Raw genomic sequence first — 19,946 nt, forward strand, 5'->3', positions numbered from 1 at the left:
ACTTTTCGTACCATAATTAAATTTTACTTTTCTCTTAAAAGAAAGTCAAATTATTATCATAATTACTTTTACTTTTTTTCTAAAACAAAAATATAAATAAATCTTTCATATGTGACTATTCCTTTATCATGAAGAAAAAATTTGTACATATATAAATTGAAGATTATTCTTTTCATATCATAATACGATAACATTCACAATATCATATGATCATGAGAGAAAAATATGGAAGTGTGAGTGGGGTTAAGGGGTCCAAGGGGTGTGGTGGGGATGGGACATAAAATTAAATGTCACTTATAAAATTTGTTATATCAATTTCATCATTTTTTTTAAAAAAAAATATTCTCAAAAAAAATTCAAAATATTTTAACGAATCAAATATGTGAAAACACACCCAAGTGGGAAAAACAATATGAAATCTTAAAAGAAAAGGCACACAATTGAAATTCTTTTATGACCAACATGGGTTGTGGTGCAGTGATGCGATTACTTCACCCTTAATCAGAGGTATCGGGTCGAGCCCTGGATATAAAAAAATCTTGTTGGGAGCGCCACCCCCGAATGAATCCTGCAATGAATGATTCGAATTTAATGGGAGCTCCACCGACTTCAGACACCAAATGAAAAAAAATAATCTTTTTATTAGTTTTGTTTGTGTCAAAGGCTGGCCTACTGAAATAGCTGGCTGTGTCTAAAATCCCAACAACAGATCATCTTACAGCAACTTTTGGAATGAAGTATTTGAACATTAATTAATTAATTAATTATTAAGTGGGGTTTAATTGGTTGTATATATATATATTTATACCTAACTATTTTTTTTAATAGAGTGTCAAGACTCAAGTGTACTACAGTAATCTGTATTTATACCTAAATTTGTACATATATATCTCGCTAAATAAATATTTTTCTCCGATTCCGATTTGGACCAGTTATATTAAAGTAATATTCTCGCTAAATACATTAGATAATAATTAAAAATAAAGTATTAAAGGCCCAAAAAAAATATAAAGTAATAATTACTAGAGTACATCAACATTTATATATATTTAATCAGTCAATAATACTAGATCAATAATTATTTCTTTTTAAAATATGATTCTATAGTTGATTGTTTTTTCTTTCCACCAAAACCAAAATTAATCTCATCCTTATGGTACATACTGCAAAATACTCTCTAATTTTTTTTCTACGGGTCATATTTTTTTCTCTTTCTTATGGCACATACTGCAAAATACTCTCTAAAATAATAAATATTTATTTATCGAATAATAAATATTTTATGCATTTATCGATAAACTAATAATCTCAATAAATAAATATTTTTTTGGTCTACAAGTTGCCAAAGTTCATGATTAGATTATTAGGTTAAATCCTAAGTTTACGCAAAGGACGATCTCATTATTTTTAATTCTAGTGAATGGACACTTTTTTACTAACAAACACTCATTTTTCTTAGTCAACCAAAGTTTTCTGATGGCAATAACCGTATTTCTTGTTGGACGTGTTCGATAGGATCAAAAGTAGTGATTTTTATTTTTATTTTCTTGTGTTTGACACGTAAAAAAATGTATATTATTTTAAAGCATCTGAATATAATTTAGACAAATATTATGGAAGATTAAGGAGGGGATGGAGGCTACGGGGTGAAAATGAGGTTTGTTAGAGGGGAAAGACACAACCAATATGAAATGCAACTTGTGGAATTTGTTTTCTCTACCTTCACTAGAAAAATCATATTCCTCATTTTTAAGTAACTTGTTTGTTTTTCCTAGAAAAAATATTTTTCAAAAGGAGAAACATACCCTTACCATGAGTTTTTTTATCTTCAAGACTCAAACATGAGATCTCTAATTTTCTAATAATTATCCAGTATTCATCATTTTGGTACGAACTCACCTAGTTAATCCAAATTCTTGCCATGTGAAACATACCCTGCCATCAGTTTTTCAATTTCAAAACTTGAACCTTAGATCTCTAAGTATTTTTATAATCATTTGGTATTCATCATTCAGTATGCACTCAGCTAATTAATCCAGATTCACTTATGTGAAATTCACCAACGAGAGAACCAAACCATAACATATGTTTTTCCATTCTCACGATTCAAACCTAAGATCTCTTGATTAAGGATAGAGGAACCTCATCTATAATTCTATCAATCGCTTGGTCATAATATACATAGTATTAATTAGCTCCTATCCCAAATATACAATTAGCACCATAGACACTCCATTTATGGCATTTTTAAAGATGATTTGAAAGTATGCAAATGATCTTGATGCAGCTAAGCTTACAACCTTCTAAATGAAATGGAAAGTAAAATAGTATATAATTCATTTTTACAAAACTTGCATCATTTATTTCTTTTCTTCTGACAAATTATCGAGTTGTACAAGGATGTCCCAGGAGAGCCCGTAAAAATCTGTTCCAAACTTCACAGATTATATGTTTTCTCTTACAATTTCCTGAGCAGATGGCTAACAAACATGTCTCAGCAACAGCATATCCAGTGTATTCCCACAATTGTGGAATGGAGAGGATAAAGTAATGCAGAACTTACCCCTATTCTGTAGAGATAGAGAGATTGTTTTCGAAAACATGTCTCAACAAGTATGGGGAAAATGTTAGTAAGGGACAGTGGCGGTAACTGTTCTGTGTCTGGGATCAGTGAGAACAGTTTGTACATCGGCAAAACCAGTTTCCTTTATCACTCTTTCAAGATCAGTCAAGTAGTATTCATCAAGAAAAGGTTCAGTACTCTTCATCAATGTAAACAGCACCGGTGGTAATTCCTGTACATTGGAAATCCAAGAGAAATTGTGGACTCAATGGCGAAGCCACGTCTGCTGAAGGGGGTTCTCATCTGAACCCCCTTCGCCAAAAAATTATAGGGATTAAGACACAAAATCACACCTGAAGTATCACGTTTTTTTTTTTTTTGAGTTTTCTAAATGAATTATCTGGTGTTCACTTTTCTTACTTGAACTATCATCAACTATTTATCAAAACGCACCTCAAAATTAATGAGTCAACTGCCATGTGGACAAAATATTATGGGCAAATAAGTTGTCACGCGCGTTTTGGCGATAGTATTCAAACACTTGGTCTAGTCAATTTCGAGGTGTCTTTTAAAAAATAATTGGTGATAGTTCAAGTAGGAAACAAAAACACCTGATAGTTCAGGTATGGAACTCGCAAAACTGTGATTTCATATGTGTCTTTGACCATTAACTCAAAATTGTACCATGTAGGTGGAAAAACATAACAGAGCATTTTTTTAAAACCCCTTGATAAAATTCCCGTTCCCGCCATTAGTTGGACTCATATATAGTTTGTTTGTAGTTTGTGTTTGAATTGTTGAGTAAAACAGGACAACCAATTTGAAACTTCGATATTGCATAGTTTGAGATTGAAAATGTGTAAGTGAAAGAACGGACATACCTGAAGAATCTTCGACTTTGGCTGCAGAAGAAAGCAAGAATATGTGATAAGACTGATGTGAAAAAGTAGTAAGAGCAATAGCTATCAGTTATTACAGCAATCTGGTAAATTACCGAGTTATCAGTTATAGCAATAGTTCCTCCAGGTCGAAGCAGACGGAATGACTCCTTCACTATATTTCTTATTGCTCTTTCAGGACATTCATGAAACTGCACAAACAGTAACAACCATTACTAGGCGTCTGGATATGAATTGAGTTATATTTGGAAAAAAAAATAGTATTGAAGTTGAAGTTGACAAATGGTATTTGAAAGTTTGAAGTTGTGTTTGAACATGCATTTCACTTTAAAAAAAGATTGAAGTTCTGTGAGCGGGAAAACAATTTCATGTGAATAACTGACCACGTTTAAGCATTTTCTCTGCAGCATGAAGAAACGAGTAACAGTAATCGACTCCTAAGCTATAGTGCAAATGTTCCTCTTGCATTCTATCTTCATTGGTAACACGACTTTTGATAATTGAATCTTCCAATATTTCATGTTCAAACTTCATATAGAATTCCTCAAAAGATCAGTAAACATACTTTATTTTATTTGACCGGTCCTGGGCACTAAGGTAACAACTAATGTTGCTTTGAGCAGTCACAAGGACCATATATGCTGAAAAAAAGTATGTTATCATGGATTCTGCTTTAGTGTTCATATGAAACGGAATACTAGGAAAAGGATACAAGGTAATTTTCCTGTAAAGTATGTGATTTATCTTTGCAGTTTGCTAGACGACATACCACATAAGGAATTGAAATGAGATCAAATGATTTGGAAGGCAAGCCAGTGTTTTCACCGTTTGCGTGTATCCAGCTGATAGGATTCTTTCTCTGATTTCTTTTCTTTTCTTTATATTGAGCAACAGAAAGAAAATAAGGTGAAAGATCCAAACCCTGCAAAAGACGATCATGAATCAGAAAGATACTAAATATTAAAGATTGACCAAATCATAATTATCAACAGTAAACTTTAGTTTAGATGCATTTCAGTAGTTATTACAACGTATGGCGTTATCTAGTCTTCTCTTTCTCTTATGCAGATGAAATTATAAATGTTTGTTCATACTCACAGTCACTTTAGCAGAAGGAAATCTGTCTGAAAGGTATCCTGTGCTCACACCAACAGAGCATCCAATGTCAAGAATGTCTCTGATTGAGATATCTGCTGAATATTGCTGATGATGTTTTTCGATTGCATCAATCCAATTTCCGCGAACTATCTGATTTGCTTCATCAAGTGAAGACGCATAAGGTATTGCACGTCTCACCATCGACATAGTTGCGGCGTCTGCTTCAGCTGCAGCCTACAGTAGTTAATTAAGTTTCACTCTTTTGTCCATGCAATAAAAAAAATGACACTTGCAGAGAAGTTTTCCCTTCTTTCAGTCTGATCTCGTGCGATAGAGTTGAATTACGGTCTAGTCCTTGAATATTTTCATCACAGATAGTGAAATGAAGTCTTCCCCAGGTGGACTTGGAAATGCACCAGTGTAGTAGTAACTTATACTCCCCCGTCTCAATTTACATGGCGCAATTGGGCATGGAGTTTAAGAAAGAAGGAAAGACTTTGGGAGATAGGCAAAAGCCATTGGTGGCCCCTAAAGTTGGCACCAAGTTTCACTTAGACACCTCAACTGGCCTTTGTTCATTTTAGACACCTATTGTCGGGTTCCACTGTGTCATTTTGGCACTTTTTGTTGACTTGGCACATTGTGTGTGTTGCACTCACTTTGAGCACGTGAAAAACGTTAATTTTTACTATTTTTCTTATTTTTTTCATTTAACTAAAAGAAAATGAAAATATTTAAACATACACTCCCATCTTCTTTGAGCTCCACCACCACACCGCCGGAAAATTCTTCGCACCATTTTTTACCACAAAATTCGACAACCTCTCCATTATCAACGACCAAAACAAAAGAAACACACAAAAAACTTTTCATCATCACTTAGAAACACCAAATTTCATAACTCAAACAACCCACCTCAACAAGAAAAATTCATTTCATAAAGAATACAAATCTTTAACATTAAAAATTGACAAAATTATTAGAATTAAAAAATTGATGTTTTTATCTAATAAAATGGAGCCTTTGACATTATCAAAGAATGAATTCACCATTTTTCTTCTTCTTTACATCTTTTTTCTCATTCCTACTTTAAATTTGTATTTTATTCTTTCGAACCTGATTTATTTTTTTTGGTAATCGTTTCAGATCTGTCCATTTCCTCATCTCTTTTCTTCACAATTTCAAACTCTATCCAACCACCTGCAACAACCTTTTTCTCCACATATATGCCAACATTATTTTGAAAAAGAAGATGGGAAAGAGTTTTGTGTGTGGAGAAGAAAAACGGTACGGAGGAGAGAAGTGAAGGCAGTTCAACAAAGATGAAGATGGATATGTGAGGGGGAGTGTTGCAGTGGGGAATGATGGTGACTCCATTAATGGTAGTTAGAGAGAAAGAGATGCGGAGAAGGTGAGAAGAAATAGGAAGTGGTTGCTGCAATTTTTTTCTGTTTTTTTTAATTATTGAAATGTAATGTTTTTTGAAGTAATTAATTAAATAGTTTTAAAATAGATTTTTATAACTCATAATATTTTTTAAATAATTATTTTTGATATATATTCCACATGTCTTCGTTTTATTCGTCACTTTGACACATCATCGGTGAGTGTGCTACACTCTCCTTAATTTTTTTTGCTGATTGTCCAAAAAACGACAAAATGACAAAAGCATGCCATTAATGGTAAAATGAGAAGTTGAAAGTTAAATTGTTTCCAAACATAGAAAGACGGTCTTTTCAGGATGGACTAATAAAGAAAGTGTCACAAAAAAACATATTTAGAAAGGAGTGGATGGAAAAGAATGATGGAAGAAAAACCACGTGATGCTTAGAATCAGCCAGTTTTAAGGGTAAAAGTTGTTGGCATATTAGTTCCCTCAATTACAATGCAAAACCAAAAGCAGTTGGACAAACTTGAACTTCTAAGCAGCTTCATAACCAAATGAATTCAACACTAGAACCATTGGCAGATAACCCAAAGGACATATCATAACCTCAATAACTTGATCACCAGAAACCAAAGAACCAATAGAACCACTGATAACCAACGAAGTATGAATGAAACCAAAGCCATTCAACCTAGATGACTTGACCAATAGCAACTCAAATGTAAAGAAATTATGCCCTAAACTCAAAAGTGTTGGATGTTAAATCTTACCAGCCAGGAGAGGTTGCCTTCATCATACGCGTGGAAGGGATTGAGATAATCTGGAAGAAGAAATCATTGTGTCAGCCAGTTTGTTCTTTTGGAAGGGTGATCCAGTATAGTAAAAATTCAAAAGAAAAGATTGTTGTGAAGTTCTTAAACACGGATTCTAAGAGGAGTTTGTGTTACGAAGGACAATGGTTAGGCCTACGTCCCCCTCCTTGCATAATAATTTTTCAAGCAAATAAATATTCATCTAGAGCTCACAGTTTGGAATAAGGTGATTCCTTAAGGAAAAAATGGATCTACAATTGGTAAAAGTCAAGCCTTTCAATGTCACCTGAAATAAGACGTCACGAAGGCTTTTAAGAGCCAGCAGGAGCTAAACAGAGACATCTTAGAAAAATAGCACATGATCTAGAAAATGGATTGTACATAATGGATAGATTTGAAGCATCAAGTCATATTACTATGATTGTAACAAATTGTTAAAACGCCAGGTACAGATAACTATGATTGTGATATTTCCAATCTTTGAATGTCATAGCACTCGCACTCCATATTACAATCAAGTTCCCATCATTATTAGAAAAGCAGTGCATAATATTAAGATGCATGCCTCCGCTGCAACACAAGACTTCTTCGGATAGCTAGTGCCAAGTCCAAAAGGCGAAACTTGCTTCAAAATACATGGTTCCCTTCTGTATTTATCTCATTCTCTTCTTAAACCTCAAACGAAATACAGTAAGTAAATAAACCATCCTCAAATACTCAAATTATCAGCTTCTGCTTATTTGTCTTCTCCCTGACTTGGTCTACAACCACTAGCCTTGGCTAGCTGAGTTTTTGCAGCCACGAAAAGTAAGTTCAAGTAATTCTATAAACATTTACAATTTGCAGGTAAGCTGAAAAGAGCAAATCAAAGGATTAAGGAAAAGAACAAAGCCAATGACATTGTAATAGTAACAAATGAATTATGTTTTGAACTTATAAAATAACTCCTTGCTAAATTGGTAGGGCATGTCCACCTCTAATCATAGATTAGCTAGGTTTTTGAGTAGCCACGGGTAAATTGAACCACTTGGAACAACTCGGTGAATTTAGTACATCGTTTAGGAGGCCCTAATAACTATAGACCATTGTCAAGGAGTGCAGGGGACGCGTAGAGCAAAAAGAAAGCAAGGAAATTCATCTATTTCTTGGAGAAATCCTTTGATTGCATATAGAATATAGATACATGTCTTTCTTGTTCCACTGGTTACGACCGTTTTCAGGCGGGGTTAAGAAAAAGAAAAAAAAATACTAAAAAGTTCCATAAGAAACTCACAATCAGGGTATACAATAGCAGGATTCTCAATGCTCTCTAACTCTTTGTAAACATCCGAATCCAGTATCTCCTTTGTCATCTCTCTCCATGGAATATTAGTTTTCTCAGCTGTACTGTTCAAACCCGACTAAATCAGATCAATTCACTTTCATTCCAAGAACTTCTCAAGAAAATAGAAATAACATCAGAAATACCAAAATTGTCACATTCTTCAAATAGATATATACAACAACAACCCAGTGAAATCCCACAACATGGGGTCTGGATTCTTCAAATAGATATATATATATATATATATATATATATATATATATATATATACATACACACACACACATAAGTGTTTTTAAAAAAATTCATGGAGCTAACTCATACATTTCAATTTAGTATTAAAGAAAACAAATTTCTGAGTTCAATTATGTCCCTACAATATCAACAAAAGTATATACAGGTTGCTGATTCAAGAAAAATAATCCAACTGCACACGAGCAACATACTTTCCAATTTTTTGGTTAGTGCATGTCCAAACACAAATTCAACTTTCAAATATCATTTTTCAACTATAACTTTAAATACTATTTGTTTTTTCAAATATCACTGGATTCATGTCCAAGTGCCAACTTAATTTTAACCAATGTTATATTTTAGGGACATTCATACCCTTATCCTTAGAAAATTGTCTCGTACTTTCCCTTTGACCTAACTGAGTTCCCACTAGAAGTATAATGGCTAGTAATTTTATGCCATAATCAAAATTAAAAGGATAAATTTAGACATTTTTTCAAAGTATTTGTACATGCAAAATCCTTCCACTAAAGGTAAGAGCAAATATGATAGCCCCCAAAGTATAATGAGAGGGTAGAATTAAAATGTTTTCTATAAATAAATGGGTAAATTTGGACCTTTTCTCATAAGAAAATACATGAAATAGTTTGTTTTCTAATTGCATTCAAGGGTGTCGCCTAGTGGTCAATGAAGTGGATCGAAAGCTATGAGATCTTATGTTCAAATTCTAATTGAGGCAAAAATACTAGGTGATTTCTTCCCATATGTTCAAGTCTTGGTAAACAGAGTTACCGAGTACATATGTTGTGGGTTGGGAGGTATAGCAGGTACCCATGGGAATTAGTCGACATGTGCAAGCTATCCTAAACACCATGGCTATTAAAAAAGAAAAAAGAAAATATGATCAAAAACACACCCGAAATATCACTTTTTGTGATTTTCCTACATGAACTATCAGGTATGAACTATCACCAACTATTTATCTAAACACATCTCTTACCTTTCCTACCTAAACTACCACCGACTTTTTATCTAACCACTGTTATGACGGAAGGACACAAACCCGAAAATAGAGAAAATAAATAACACCAAATTTAACGTGGAAAAACCCTTCAAATTGAAGGTAACAACCACGGGATCTTCGAGATCCGAATTGCTCCACTATAACAATAAGAGAGTTACAAATATTCTCCTAAATGGCTACACAATAATTGTCAAGCAAGGAGAAGCAATTGCTACACCTATGGCCCATGTTCCAGCCAAAGGCCCATGGCCTAATCCTATTTGCAAAGGATGTCTCCTATGATCACTTAAAGTCTTTGGGTGTAAAGCTTGTGTGCATGTTCCAAAAGATGAGAGATCAAAACTGGATGTTAAAACTAAGCAGTACATCTTCATTGGTTATGGTCAAGATGAGTTTGGATATCGCTTTTATGTTCCAATTGATAAGAAGCTTATCAGAAGTCATGATGTTGTGTTCTTTGAAGACCAAACAATTGAAGATATTAACAAAACTGAGAAAACAGATTCTCAGATTTATGAGAGCTTGGTTGATGTTGATCTAGTTCCTAGTACTGACACATCTTTTGCACATGAAAGAATCCAAGATACTAATGTCGATGAGGATCAAGATCAGAATGATCATCAGAGTGTAGCACTTGAAGATGCTCCTAGTAATGATGTTATAGTTGATCATCCACCAACTCATGTTCAAATGACTACTCCAGATGCTCCAGAAACCTCTTGTAAAAGATCTACTAGGAAAAAGCCAAAGTCAATACGTTATTCTCCTAATGAGTATATACTTTTGACTGACATGGGAGAACCTGAAGATTATGATGAAGTCATGCTAGATACTCAGAGATAAGTGGATAGAAGCCATGGAAGATGAGATAAAGTCATTTCATGAGAATGACACATATGAGTTAATGGAGTTACCGAAAGGTAAGAAAGCTTTGACAAATAAATGGATCTTCAGAGTAAAGCAAGAACAACATACATCTACACCTAGATATAAAGTGAGGTTAGTTGTCAAAGGTTTTGGCCAGAGAAAGGGAGTTGACTTTGATGAAATTTTCTCTCCTGTTGTGAAAATGTCTTCTATTCGCATGGTTCTAGGCTTAGCCACAAGGCTAGATTTAGAGGTTGAGCATATGGATGTCAAGACTGCTTTTCTTCATGGTGATTTAGAAGAAGAAATTTACATGGAGCAGCCTGAATGTTTCGTGGTTAAAGGAAAAGAAAACTATGTCTGCAAATTGAGAAAGAGCTTGTACGGCTTGAAACAAGCTCTAAGGCAGTGGTACTTAAAGTTTGAATCTATCATCGAAAATCAAGGATACAAGAAAACTTCTTCATATCATTGTGTATTCTTTCAGAAGTTCTCTGATGATGATTTTATTATCTTACTACTTTATGTGGATGATACGCTGAATGTTGGCAGAAATAAATCTAGAATTGTAGTCCTTAAGAAGGAGTTGAGCAAATCATTTGCAATGAAGGACTTAGGGCCAGCAAAGAAAATTTTAAGCATACAAATTCATCGAAACAGAAAGAAGAAGGAGTTATCATTATCCCAAAAGCAGTACATTGAGAAGATATTCAAGAGATTCAATATGACAGAAGCAAAAGTGGTTAGTACTCCTCTTGCTAAACACTTTAAGTTGAGTACGATCCAGAGTCCATCTACTAATGAAGAAAAAAAGGAGATGTCATGCATTCCATACTCTTCTGCAGTTGGTAGTTTGATGTATGCTATGGTTTGCACTAGACCAGATATTGCACATGTTGTTGGTACTGTTAGCAGATTTCTTTCTAATCCTGGAAAGCAACACTGGAATGTAGTGAAAAGGATACTAAGATATTTGAAGGGCACTTCAAATATGGAGTTGTGCTTTGGTAGTGGCAAGCCTGAACTTGTATGCTACACAGACTCTGATTTGGGAGGCAATCTTGACAATTCAAAATCCACTTCCGGTTATTTGATCACTTTTGCAGGGGGAGCTATTTCCTGGCAATCTAGACTAAAGAAGTGCATAGCTATATCCACCACAGAAGCCGAATATATTGCTATCACTGAAGGTGCCAAAGAATTACTTTGGATGAAGGAATTTATGAAAGATCTTGACTTTGAGCAGTCAAGGTTCGTCTTATTCTGTGACAATCAGAGTGCTATTTATCTCACCAAGCACTCCATCTTTCATTCTAAGTCCAAGCATATTAGTAGAAAGTATCATTGGATTAGAATGGCCGTGGAAGAGAAATTATTTGAGGTTGAGAAATACACACTAATGACAATCCTTCAGATATGCTTACAAAAGTGATGATCGAAGAAAAACAAGAGTTTTGTAGAATAGCGGCAGGCATGAAGCCTGTCAAGAGTTCCTCCACTTGAAGTCCATTTGGCCTCTTGGCTGGAGGGGGAGTTTGTTGGGCTATGGCCCATGTTCCAGCCAAAGGCTCATAGCCTAATCCTATTTGTAAAAGAATTGAAATAATTCTCCTAATTTGGTTCCCAATTATATTTGAAAAAGGATTGAAATTATAATCCTATTTGGAGTTGGTTTTGGCATAGAAAAAAGTACCACTCTATAAATAGGATGATTTGAGAGAATTATGCAATTGCTCATTGGTAGTGTCTTTGAAAGACATTAGTCACATAACAGAGGTTTTTGAGAGAGCTTTCAACAAAAGAGAAGAGAAAAGAAAAGAGTGTGCCTAATCTCTTCTCTCTTATTGAAAGCTCTCTCAAAAACCTCTCTTTTGTGCCTAATGTCTCTCAAAGACACTACTAATGAGCAATTGCATAATTCTCTCAAATCATCATATTTATAGAGTGGTACTTTTTCCTAAAGCCAAAACCAACTCCAAATAGAATTATAATTTCAATCCTTTTTCAAATAGAATTGGGAACCAAATTAGGAGAATTATTTTAATCCTTTTACAAATAGGATTAGGTTATGGGTCTTTGGCTGGAACATGGGTCATAGCCCAACAAACACATCTCGAATCTGACAAGAACTCGCCAAAAGGCATGTGATAACTTAATTTGCCCATAAAATCTCATCCTCAGGTCGGTTGACTCATTAATTTCAAGTTGTTTTTTGATAAATAGTTGGTGATATAAGAAATGCAACCGACCGATAGTTTAGGTAGGAAACTCCTACTTTGAGTGCAGTCTTTCATAGGTGCAAGGTAGTTTACTTACTATTCTAATTGAATGACTATAGTATATCATCCTGGTTCGCAAAAAGAAATGATACTTTAAGGGTATTTTTTACCATTATCTCAAAAATTAAAAAAAAAATTAAAAAAAGGAAATAGTTCATTTTCTAACCGAGTTAAGTCTATGTTCAGACAATTCAACAAACAGATAGTGTGCATTATGAAAAGTAGGAATGACCTTATAAAAACCTGTCTAGCACCAAGTTTGAGTACAGAAAAGAGAGGTTTGATGGAAATGAGAGCTCCAACAAGACGTGAAAGTGGAGTTTCCCCTGACCATCGAGGTCTTTCAAGTTGTCCTTCTTCAAACACATCTGCACTTCCACTGCTCCTCGTCGAAGAAGAAGAAGAAGCAGAGACCTTAAAACCCAAATTTCGTTTTTTTGTTGCGTTTTTCAGTAATGGGTCATGGCTTAAATTGTTAGTGATGGTGAAAAAATTGGGATTTGCAGTGTTAAGCTTGAAGCTCAAAGCCATTTTTCCTTTCCTTTTCTTGAAATTGAGCAGTTATTTTTTGTTCCAACTGAATTGTTTTCCTCTTCTTTTCTTTTTTTCTTGTGGTTCGAATTGAAAGACTAACAAAATCTCCAAAATCGTAATAAACCAATGAGAAGGGAACACGTGTACGTTCATACTTCTATATGATAAACTTTAGCATAATACGAACACAAATCTTACATGATATAATATAATATAATACTGTTCAAATGTATTTCATGTGAATAGTTACGTAGAACATATATATATACTTTTTCAACTTCATATAAAATTAAAGTATTTAGTCGTGTATATCCAAAATTGTAAGACATAATATATGTTAGCTAAAATTAAATTGAAAAACACGTTTATGTCTTTTTCAAATGTTTGAAAAATCTTATTAATTTATATAAGTATAACACATAATCGTGCTCTTTAACTTAGCCTCAGCTAACATTTACACCCTCCAACTTCAGATATGCACAAGTAAACAATGTAAAATGTATAAAGTATAACAAGTAGACGCATGAGTACTTCATTTATTATGCCACATAGAACACGTGTATTTAGTTGTTCAACTTTATACAGGTTCAAATGTCTACAAAATTGAAGGTGATAGATGTCAAGCCAATTAAAAGACACATTTATGTATTATGACATTTATATACCAAGATTAACTTGGCATATATGTCAAACCAAACGACCCCTTAAATGATCAAGGCAAGAAATATGCTAAAATTTATATCATAGAGGTTGAGAAGACAAAACAAACCAATATCCTCCATTTGATTGTGGCAGCTATCTGAAAACTAAGCTGCCTAAAAACCAGACCAATCAACTAAAAAACACTGAACAACAACTCACTCTATTAGGGAGGGAAATAGCACTGGGATGTAAAATCAAACCATATGCAGACATACACAACTGACGATCAAACAAATTACAACAAGACACGCCTATAAAACAAGCATCTTATTAGGACCCCTAATGAACGAGCACCCTCGGTGTATCATCATACTCCCATGTCCAAATACACATAGTACATTCTAATTGTTTCACCCCTCACTGCAAAGATAGAAGAAAAGACATGGTTCAAAATAGGTTGGAAGGTTAACTCTACTCAAGCGTAGGTGGAAAATTACATAATTGTTTGAACGAAGGACCAGAAAGATGTACGAAGAACTCACCTCGGCACCCTCAGCTCCTGCTTTGCTTGTGGTTGCATCTCCCTTTTGTGCATCTTCTGTTAAGAAGGGAAAAAAGAAATGTTATGGCCTTTACAATGTTAGCTTAAGGCATCATTATTCATCTAATTGAATATTTGTACTGCCAAAAGAACTATTTATAATCGGTCTTTTATCAGCATAAAATAATCTGTTGCCCTGCGATTATAATCCTTTTTCGAAGTCATTTCAGTTGAAGAATGTTAAAACAATGCGATGCGAAAATTTCCAATCTCAATGCCTCAATAAAGCAGGAACATCTGTGAAATACTGAAAACCTTGCAAAGAGTTTAGCTAATCCTAGAACATTGGCTGTCTTATCCTACTAGTTGAAGTAAGATCCCAATATCATCATTAATCAGTACCCAGCAACAATAGTATGAAATAATTGTGCAACTCCGTTCTCACTAGATTATGCTACATTTAATAAATCATTAGATGAAAAGGCAGAAAAACATCCTCAAACAGACAACGTTGCCTGATTTGATTCCTTCTTCCCCCAAAAAAAAACGGCTGCAAGACTTCTTTTTGATTGGAACTCCTGTCTCACTAGATTCTCCAATGTCTGACCAAAGCACTTAGATTTACAAGGATAATCCTCAAACAATTACCAATTCTAGCCTGACTAGATCCTTGTTCCTCACAACGAAATCAATACCTACAACTCTTGTTTGTCTCTAGACATATTTTCTACTGCAAAGTTCTCAAACGCCATGTAGAATGTCGTAGAAATGATCTAATTTTCCTGAAGATATCTGATATCTTGATTGACAAGTTATGATCCATAATACTCAAAAACTATGGCAACTATACCAGAGAAGGGCAGTCAGAAAATTCAAATAAAGCCCAACGAAAGTAGTTTCAGCCTTCCACAGAAAAATGAAAATAAAAGAAAGAAAAGTGCACTATCCTAGCAACCATAACGATCCAACTGAATCCGCAGTCCGCACTCACAAGTTATAGATTATATCAACATCAAGGCAATTGAGAATATGACTAGTATACCTGGATCCTCTGGAATATCAGAAGTCCACAAGGTGAGATTGTCCCTTAGAAGCTGCATAATCAAGGTGCTATCTTTGTAGGACTCCTCATTGAGGGTGTCTAACTCTGATATTGCTTCATCAAAAGCCTGCTTTGCAAGGTGGCATGCCCTGGAGAAGACAGATTATAATCAATTGAGACTATATACAAGTTACGAGTAAACTAAATAAAAATGATAATCAAAAAATAACAGACCTTTCAGGAGAGTTCAGGATCTCATAGTAGAAAACAGAGAAATTCAAAGCCAAACCCAACCTAATGGGGTGAGTAGGTGGTAATTCAGCCTCAGCGGTAGTTGTGGCTGACTGCACATGAGATTTAGAAGGAACAATAAGCAGAACGAGATAAACATAGATTCACATGTTGTATAATCAAACACAACTACACTCAAACATGCCGAAAGAGGTTATGCATAACGTTTGTAATGCTGAAAAGTTAAAATAACAATTAGATGAACTCCCATAAGGACATCATATTTTTATGAAAAAAGCCATTGCTTTCCAACGCCCAAGCACCAAAACTTGGGATAAAAAAATGTAATGGTTTGCAAAAGTTAAAAAGATAATAGAACAGAAAAAGGGGAAAACTACAAAGCACTTGAGTATCACCTTTTTGTTGTCTGGTGCATCATGAAATTGAAAGAACCAAGAATATATAAAGGCACCTAGCTAACATGGCAAAAACTGAACCCCATATTTGTAGGCTGTAACCAATATATCACAGTCTAGATTCTCATCGATGGTATAGAATTGCTATCTGTTAGCATCCTAGTTAGCATGCATACATTACCAAAAAAAACAGATTTTGACCAAAGGGGAAAAAGTAACCCTCTCATCCGGGATCCTTTCAAACCTTCACGCATCCGGGAAGAATGAACAAAAGGATTTTTCTCATGTGTAGTGCAGTTAAGCTGAAGAAGAATTCTATCCAAAAAGACTGTCCATCCTAAAATTGACATCCACAAAGTTAGCCACTCAAAAAGAGTCTCACTTGCATTAAGGAGTTCAATCAAGCAGATACACACTCATATATATGTGTGCACACACAGACACACACAAACGCGCGCACACACACATTATAATATATGTGTATATATATATATATATATATATATATATATATATAGCAAAGCTACTTTTAACTTTTAAGAGGTCAAAAGCCTGAATTTAAGGCTTTCAATACGGAGTAATCAAATGGGAGATCTGTCAGTTCTTGCATAAAAAGCAGTGAACCAAGAAGAAGGGGGTGGCCACTGCAATATATACCTCTATATTTGCTAAAAGAAGCTAGGTACAAGCAACCATTACCTGATATGCCGTCAATGAAAGCTCAGAAACCTCTTTCTTATCATCACCGCTTTTGAACTCTGCAAGATAGCGATAATAATCCCCTTTCCTGTACACAATGATAAACCAAACCAAAATGAACCACTGAAGTTTAGAATCTGCCAAATCACCAAGCATAATATTTCCAATTCAAGCTGATTAATGCAAAAGCCCTCACATCTTATAGTAGAATACAGAAGATTCACCAGCAGGGCATGAGGGAATAAGATGCTCATCGATCACAGTCATGATATCACTGCAAATATCAGTGAGCTCCATCTCAACCTTATGCTGGTACTCCTTGATCCGTTTTGCATTCTGCTTGTTTCCTCTTGATTCCTCCTTCTGTTCAATAGAGGACAAGATGCGCCATGATGCTCTCCTCGCACCTACGACGTTCTTATAACCAACAGAAAGCAAATTCCTCTCCTCCACAGTCAATTCAACGTCCATATTCGCAACCTTCTTCATTGCATCGACCATCTCTGTAAACTAGAGTCTAAATACAAATTCTAACTAATTAACAACAAAAACGCCTATTCAGTTTTAATTCAAGGGAGGATTAAAAAACATTAAAAAGTCAATCCACAGCGAAGCACTCAAATTTAACTGAAGTAATCTTATTGGTTTAATCCATAGTTTTACCTTATATACATTATAAAGTAGTATAAATTCTAGGAAAAACCAAAACGTCAACAAGAAGTAACGATTTAAAATATTTTTATCATCCATTTCCATCCAATCAAGAAAGACTTTTTTGAAATCTCTTTATAGCTCTCCGGATTATGGTGAATATTGAATGGTGAGATAAAGAATGCATGACCCTCGATTTTATCTATTATTAATAGAATTTGTACTATTGCAGGTACAATTCTTAACACCGGCTTCAATGATCTCTTCTTTGTCTAAGATAAAAATGGACAATTTATCAATCAAAATATTTTCTCTTAAAATTTCTTTCTATGTGTAGTATTTTAAATATTGCTAAAATAAATAAGTTCTGCTTAGCAGAGCTCAAATACCAACCCAAACAAATTAAAAGTCAACAATAGTAGAAGCTCAGCGAGAATTTAAAATTTTGAAGAAATGAAGCTTGATTTCCTATATTGAAGGTTGTCTCAGTAATCAAGACACAACTAGTGTAATTAAGCAGATAACATAAAGATCAAAAACATTGATTACGATTCAAATTATCAACAAAAAAAACCTTCAATTGAGAAGATATATAATATGAAGATATGAAGTTCCATTTTTCGAACATAAAGTTTGTCCAATATCAAATATCAAAATTACCCTAAATAAGCAGATAGATCAAAGAACAAAAACCTCAATTAAAAGGATAATAACTTTGAAGAAATGAAGTTTGATATTCGATTTTGAAGGTTGCCGGAGTAATCAGATATAAGATCAGGCAAATTAAACAAATTAATCAAAAAATAATTACTAATTTGAGACCAAACAATCGACAAATACAAACATTTATCTCTGTAGAGAAAGAAAGAGAGAGAAAACCCTTAATCATCTTAAGGTTCAGCTTGCTCAACGAGCTAAGCTACGTAATCGTAAGCTTATGAATTTAGTTTTGCACCAGTACAGCATGATTTTACTATATCATCTATGACTGTTTAATAATCTGAATAAATGAAATTTGATAATCGATTTGAAAGTCGTCAAAGTAATCAGATATCAAATTCAGTAAAATTAGCATTCAGCTTGATCGACCAGCTTCGCAACGTAATCATAAGCTATTAGTACAATATGGTTTTGCTACTATAATCTATGAGTGATTCATAAATGAAGTTTGATAATCGATTTTTGAAAGTTTTCTGAGCAATCAGAATATAAATCACAAAATTATTCATTGAGATCAAAAAAATCATACAAACGAAAAACTATATCTCTAGAGAGAGAAAACTAAAAGAGCTTAGTAACATAATCATAAACTACCAGTACAGTATGATTTTGCTACTATATTATCTATGAATGTTTAATAATCTTAATAAATGAAGTTTGATAATTGATTTTGAAAGTTTTCTGAGCAATATCAGCATATAAATCACAAAATTATTCATTGAGATCAAAAAATCGAGAAAAATAAAACCCTAACCATCGTATCGTTCGGCTTGCTCGGCGAGCTTAGCGAGGTACACGAAGTTCTCACGTTCTTTGGATGGAACCGCCGCCGCCGCCGCCATGTCCGATTTCTCCGACGAAGATTATCTTCTTCAGTGAGCTAAAAGTTGAAGAAATTCTTCTTTCACTTTCCCTTTTTTTTTTTTTGAAACTTGCAACTATACGACGAATTTATTATTTTTGAAAAAAGGGGGAGTGTGTGTGAAAATATCAAACAAAGGGCTTTGATAAATGGATAATTGCACTTTTCCTCCTTGAACTCTATGATTTCTACGGAATAACCCCCAACAAAGTTTCTTCCTTCATGTTATTTATCTATTTTCAGTATAATTTAATAACGTGTTTTGTTTTCATAATACTCAACATCAACATTATAATTTCACAAGTAGTAATAAATAGATATAAACATAGTCCGCACGATAAGAATGATTTAATTCGTGTCAGTGGACGATTTAACTTTTAAAAGCTTATGCAAAAAATGCTCTCGTTGAGAGTCGAACTCAAGACCTCCCGCTTACTAAACGGGTGCTCTAACCAACTGAGCTACGAGAGCTACTTGTTGCATAATTTTCAACATTTATTATATTATCAATTGACTATTACCAGTGTGTTAACACCAAGTGCACGCACCAATTAGCTTTGAAAAAACTCCCTGCAATCCTACGAGGTGAAGTTTATAGTAAAACTTCTACCGCTCAAATAGCTTTATTTTCCAAATAGAGCATTCATAGCATTTTAATATTGTCATGGTGACATTTATTATTGTATTTCCCTCGTTACAACATATTTCTTTTTCTAACACACTTTAATATGCTTTACTTGAATCTAGGATCTATTGAAAACAACTTTTCTATCTTTACAAGGTGATGGCGACTGGTGGGGATAAAGATTGCATACACATCACACTCTAAATTCCACTAATGGAATTACACTAAGTTACGAAGTTGTACTTTTTGTACAACCAATACCAACTTGGGATTGAGGTGTAATTGTTGATGTTCTCTCCACGATAAGCTAAACAACACTTTCTTACACCCCCACCCCCTAATGTATCAAGACATTTCAAGTTTCCTGTCTACTTTTGAAGGCCATCTCACAGACTCAGAGACATAAGTCTGCTTTAGACACTCAAGTAATTCAATTACATGGTTAATCAACCTGTCATGTCTAGCAAAAATAATATTAAGCTTTTGGGGCAAAAGA

The 19,946-nt window shown here is 34.2% G+C and overlaps 2 protein-coding genes and 1 non-coding gene across 5 annotated transcripts; all 3 read right to left on the reverse strand.

Moving 5' to 3' along the window:
* Positions 1-2,166: 2,166 nt before the first annotated feature.
* On the reverse strand, positions 2,167-13,103 carry LOC129875979 (uncharacterized). Of its 2 annotated transcripts, XR_008763266.1 has the most exons (9): positions 12,720-13,103; positions 8,033-8,145; positions 6,718-6,767; positions 4,561-4,794; positions 4,232-4,384; positions 3,558-3,653; positions 3,445-3,465; positions 2,564-2,795; positions 2,167-2,468 (listed from the first exon to the last, which is right to left on the reverse strand). XR_008763266.1 is itself a non-coding variant. In XM_055951247.1 (8 exons), exons 1-8 carry the CDS (start codon positions 13,016-13,018, stop codon positions 2,628-2,630), a joined length of 1,134 nt encoding a protein of 377 aa, XP_055807222.1. In that variant the 5' UTR covers positions 13,019-13,103; the 3' UTR covers positions 2,167-2,627. The 2 variants fall into 2 exon arrangements, 1 of the variants encoding a protein (XP_055807222.1); XM_055951247.1 differs by having other exon boundaries at positions 2,167-2,795.
* Positions 13,104-13,746: 643 nt separating this feature from the next.
* Positions 13,747-18,894, reverse strand: LOC129876471 (14-3-3 protein 9-like). Of its 2 annotated transcripts, none has more exons than XM_055951922.1 (7): positions 18,718-18,894; positions 16,789-17,095; positions 16,593-16,680; positions 15,481-15,590; positions 15,247-15,395; positions 14,206-14,261; positions 13,747-14,083 (listed from the first exon to the last, which is right to left on the reverse strand). In XM_055951922.1, exons 1-7 carry the CDS (start codon positions 18,803-18,805, stop codon positions 14,081-14,083), a joined length of 801 nt encoding a protein of 266 aa, XP_055807897.1. In that variant the 5' UTR covers positions 18,806-18,894; the 3' UTR covers positions 13,747-14,080. The 2 variants fall into 2 exon arrangements, with proteins under 2 accessions (XP_055807897.1, XP_055807898.1); XM_055951923.1 differs by having other exon boundaries at positions 16,789-17,126; positions 18,718-18,801.
* A 328-nt stretch (positions 18,895-19,222) lies between these two features.
* Positions 19,223-19,296, reverse strand: TRNAT-AGU (transfer RNA threonine (anticodon AGU)). Its single transcript has one exon. It is a non-coding gene; the product is annotated as a tRNA-Thr (tRNA).
* Between the last annotated feature and the right edge of the window lie 650 nt (positions 19,297-19,946).

Source organism: Solanum dulcamara, chromosome 12 (assembly GCF_947179165.1).
Source record: "Solanum dulcamara chromosome 12, daSolDulc1.2, whole genome shotgun sequence".
NCBI lineage: Eukaryota > Viridiplantae > Streptophyta > Magnoliopsida > Solanales > Solanaceae > Solanum > Solanum dulcamara.